This window comes from Colobus angolensis, unplaced genomic scaffold (assembly GCF_000951035.1).
Source record: "Colobus angolensis palliatus isolate OR3802 unplaced genomic scaffold, Cang.pa_1.0 Scaffold515, whole genome shotgun sequence".
NCBI lineage: Eukaryota > Metazoa > Chordata > Mammalia > Primates > Cercopithecidae > Colobus > Colobus angolensis.
This window is the reverse complement of record NW_012118655.1, coordinates 78406-82892: the sequence shown is the minus strand read 5'-3', so window position 1 is coordinate 82892 and position 4487 is coordinate 78406. Positions and strand designations below refer to the sequence as shown.

Here is a 4487-nt window from a genome sequence, read left to right as displayed (position 1 = left end):
AATAAAAAATAAAAATAAAAAACAAAACAAAACAAAATGCATACCTTTAATAAGGTCTGTAAGCACTGCCTTCAAGCCAAAAAATTCTTGATTACAGAGTTGTCCAACATTGACAGGGAGTGGGTATGAAGCCACGTGTACTTGGATTGCCCAGTGAAAGAAACAGGAGAAGTTTGTACTTTCTCAGAGCAATACCTAAGAAGCAACCGTTGCCATTTGGAAAAGTGGCTTTTTGAAGCTTCAGTTGGAGATCAGGATAGGGGGCCCTGGAAGGGTAGGAGTGAGCTCTAAGCAGGCACCACTCAGAATCCCCAGGCCAGCTGGCAGAACGCCAGGCGACCTACTATTATATATGCACATACATATATATATATGGAGGACTATTATATCATGGAAATTACAGTTCCAGCAGCTTGACCATTTTCATCAGCATTGTGGGAGCTTTGCTCCTTTTTAATTTGGTTTCTTTAAAAGATGAATGGAATAAGGGCTTTCCGAGATTTGGGGTAGTCCTCAAACATCTTGAGGTAGAACCTAAAAGACAAGAAAGGAATCATTGTACATATAATGGGGCAGTGGCTGACAGCTGAGGTTTGCTGTTAACAAATCTTTGTTACAAGTCAACCTACAGTTATTTCAAGTCTGACTATTTCGATAGTCATTTATGATTCTTATTTCTCCTTCCCACAGCCTATTTCTTGTAAATGTTGAAGCTTCTTTTGCTGAGAAATGAAAAGTAATAGGCAGAGGGTAGTGGTGATGGCTGTGCAACATTTTGAATGTACCTAATGCCACTGAATTTTACACTTAAAAATGGCTAAAGTGGTAAAATTTTTGTTATGTATATTCTACCAGGAAAAAAAAAAAAAAAGTATCCAAAAAGTATCTGGAAGGAAGTACTTGTTTGGATTCAGCTGGGAAACACAGGGAACCAAAGGCTATGGGCAAAGAGAACCAGCAATGTTCCCAGGAAAATATCCTTTCAGGAGGCCTGGGAATGCTAGCAAAATATCACCATGTATCATGAGTTGAATTTTGTCTCGTCAAAAGATATGTTAAAGTCCTAACTCCCAGTATCTGAAAGGGTAATTTTTTTTTCTGGAACTAGGACCATTGCAGATAAAATTAATTAAGATGAGGTCATACTGGAGCAGGGTATGCCCTTAATCCAATATGACTGTGTCCTAAAAAGAAGAAGAGAAAAGACAAAGAGACAGAGACAGAGACACATAGGAGAGAAGGCTATGTGCAGACGGAGGCAGAGATCAGTGATGTAGCTATAAGCCACAGAACACCAAGGGTTGTCGGCCACCATTAGAAGTTAAAAAGAGGCAAGGAAGAATTCTTCCCTAGAGCCATCTCGGGGGCATGGCCCTGCCTACGCCTCGATTTCAAACTTCTAGCCTCCAGAACTATGAAAGGACAAATCTGTGTTGTTTTAAGCCTCCCAGTTTGTGGTCATGTGTTGCAGCAGCCACAGGAGACAAATGTACCTTATAAGAATCCTTTCTCCTTAAGTTGCCAGGCTGTCCTCCTAACTAGTTGACACTGGCAGCGTTCAAGGCATAATCAAGATGATACACTCTATTAAAGTACCTTAGTTTGAATTAGGGGGCAAATAATAAGTTACAAAAGGTGGCTAGTTTTTGGTACTGTGATTTGAGAAGGCTGGTGGGCTGCCTCCGCCGGTGCTGCCTCTGCTGTGAGTGCCTGGCTTTGTTTTATAGGAGCCTTCACAAAGTCGTGTTAGCCTGTTAAAAACTATGCCTTCTGGCCCTTCTCTGGGAGGTATGAGATCACAGAATGAGGCCTCAGTTTGGGTTTCATTGTTGCAGCAGCTGGAAACGTCTGGTGGAATTACAGCCCCTCTCCTAACCAAGCACGGTAGAGGCCATGCTTCCCAGGGGCCCTCTAAGTGCTGAGTGATGCCTTCTCTTCTCCTCTGCTTGCTCTGCCTCTGGTGGGCAGCAGACCCAGCCTGAAATGGTAAGAACTGTTATGACTCTCTTATGGGCTAGGAATCCTCTGCCACCTTTCCTCACAGAGTCTAGGAGGTGGTAGGAATAGGTCATGAACTGTTGCTTCATTGCAGAACGTTGTCCTCGAACAATTCTACTCAGAAAAAAAGGAACTCATTCTTGGTTAAATCTTCAAAACTAGGCATTGAGTCATAACCCCAGGGTCCTGCTTCCAAGACCATTCATTCCCTGTTTGAGTATCCATAGTCTCCAGTAATTATAGGCTTTCTGTTTCCACAAAAGCCATTTTAGGGAAAGGATCTGAAATTTACACTTGGTAATTTAAAGCCTGTTAACAACCTAATATATTACCTTTCACTTCCAGCAATACTGTTGGTTAATTCTTTTGTCCCCACTCCACCCCAGGTTAGTGAAGCTTTAGGCCAGAAGTTCAGAGGGAGGGTTCCGAAACACCTGCAATTCCTGGCATTTCCCAGCAGATGGGGCAGTCCTAAGATTGCCCCATACATGCGATTTCTTGTCCTATCTTCCTCGGAAGCCAGGGTTGGCCTTGGTTATGATTTATAGAGGGTGGGTGTCAGGGAAGGAAGGCAGTACCAAAATAAACCCTGGCATTGCAGAGATTCCAGGGGAAATAATCCTTCTGGAGTTCCAGGGCTCTGTGATTACCTGAACTGTTAGCACCAAATCTTGTAGCTAAAAATAGCAGCCACATAGTCACCAAAATAGTACTTTTTCCCAGTGGCTCTCTAGCCTGCCATGCCTCAGAATATCCGTGGAGGCCAGGCGTGGTGGCTTATGCCTGTAATCCCAGCACTTTGGGAGGCTGAGGCGGGTGGATCACTTGAGGTCAGGAGTTCAGGGCCAGCCTGGCCAACATGGTGAAACCCTGTCTCCACTAAAAACACAAAAAGTTAGCTGGGCATGGTGGTGGGCCTGTAGTCTCAGCTATTTGGGAGGCTGAGGTGGGAGAATCGCTTGAACCTGGGAGGTGGAGGCTGCAGTGAGGCAAGATCGCCCCATTGCACTTCAGCCTGGGCAACAGAGTGAGACTCTAACTCAAAAATAAATAAACAAATAAATAAATAACTATCTGTGGAGCTTTGGAAAGTGCTGGCCATGGTCCTACCTATGGCACACATTTCCAGAAATGTGGTGGGAGGGAATGAAATTGAAGCATGGAAATGGAAGCAGCTTCTTCTGCTTCTTGAGGCTTTTTCTAACCATCTCCAGGTAAGCCTGCCTGGTGGGCACAGAGCCTGGGTCAGCTAACTCATGTGGGTGCAAGGCACTTCTCGCTGGACAGCCTTCTTCAACAAGATAGGCACAGGACCTTCCCGGCCGTCACCTCAGTTTACATGGACTTATGTTTGTTCTTAAAAAAAATTTTATTACTGCTACTCTCGTCCAGCTAACTTCCAACTTCAATACAAGCCCAGTAAGTCAGAATATGCTAACCCAGATTATTGTATCAACCTTTCCTTAAAAAGATAAATATCTTTGGTTTCTAAATCTTCCTCTGCGGGTTAAAAGCCTGTTTGGAGAAGAAGAAAGCTACATGAATGCCGCCGCTTTTATTGAAAAGTTTACCTATGGTGGTGAAAAGCTCGCAGCCCAAGGAAACAAACTGAGAAAAATGCAAATGCAAGTGCTGGGAGGGACCAAGTGGCCAGTGCATAGCCGATCCATTCAATGATTTCACCGAGGAAATTGGCTCCAGAAACATACATAAACAAGCCACCTGCGTGCAGAAGAATCAGAAGGTCAATCATTGCAACTGAATCATTGTGACATTAAACCCATCCGTGTTGTTCCAAAATACACAAAGGCAGCAAGAACAAATGTGGGGCTGGAGACTCCCTCCATAGTCGTAGGAGTCTGGTGGAATCCTCTTGGGGAGATGGGGAAACAAAGCAACAACAGCCTGTTGCCTGGAGAACATTCTGGAGTCACGAAGAGTAGCCTCAACTGCTTAACAGGCTCTATCCAAATCTCTAACAACTGCTGGACCACTAGCTTTGGGTAGGACAAGGGAGAGGTGTAGGAGGTCTGGCTTTTGTTTCGTTCTATTAAGGAAGGTTTTGGGGCCACTTCTTACCTCCCCATTCCTTTCCTGGACACCCACACTTTCACATTCACAGTCCCAAAATGTGAAACTGCGCGCTATGTTAAAATAATAAAAATCTGAACTTATGGGAGAAGGAATTTCGATTCTCTTATGGGATTTGCCCCTCCCCACCCTTCTGCAAAGCACTCTCTTCTGTTCATGTTTAAAGTAGACAGTAGGAGCTGCAGGTATTTGTCCTGCTGGAAGCTGGTGAAGTCAGCTTCTTGATTTTAAATGTTTCATTTTCTTTTTTTTTTTGAGGCGGAGTCTCGCTCTGTTGCCGGGACTGGAGTGCAGTGGCGGGATCTCAGCTCACTGCAAGCTCCGCCTCCCGGGTTTTACATCATTCTCCTGCCTCAGCCTCCCGAGTAGCTGGGACTACAGGCGCCCGCCACCTCGCC

The 4487-nt window shown here is 44.7% G+C and overlaps 1 protein-coding gene across 1 annotated transcript in view; it reads right to left on the bottom strand.

Moving 5' to 3' along the window:
- Positions 1 to 4487, bottom strand: part of SRD5A2 (steroid-5-alpha-reductase, alpha polypeptide 2 (3-oxo-5 alpha-steroid delta 4-dehydrogenase alpha 2)) — a 68845-nt gene that overhangs the window by 7321 nt on the left and 57037 nt on the right. The window contains exons 4-5 of the mRNA XM_011960552.1: positions 3570 to 3720; positions 45 to 534 (exon numbers count right to left, since the gene is read on the bottom strand). Of these exons, the coding sequence (XP_011815942.1) occupies positions 468 to 534; positions 3570 to 3720 (218 nt within the window). The 3' untranslated portion in view covers positions 45 to 467. The remainder of the gene's footprint in view (positions 1 to 44; positions 535 to 3569; positions 3721 to 4487) is intronic.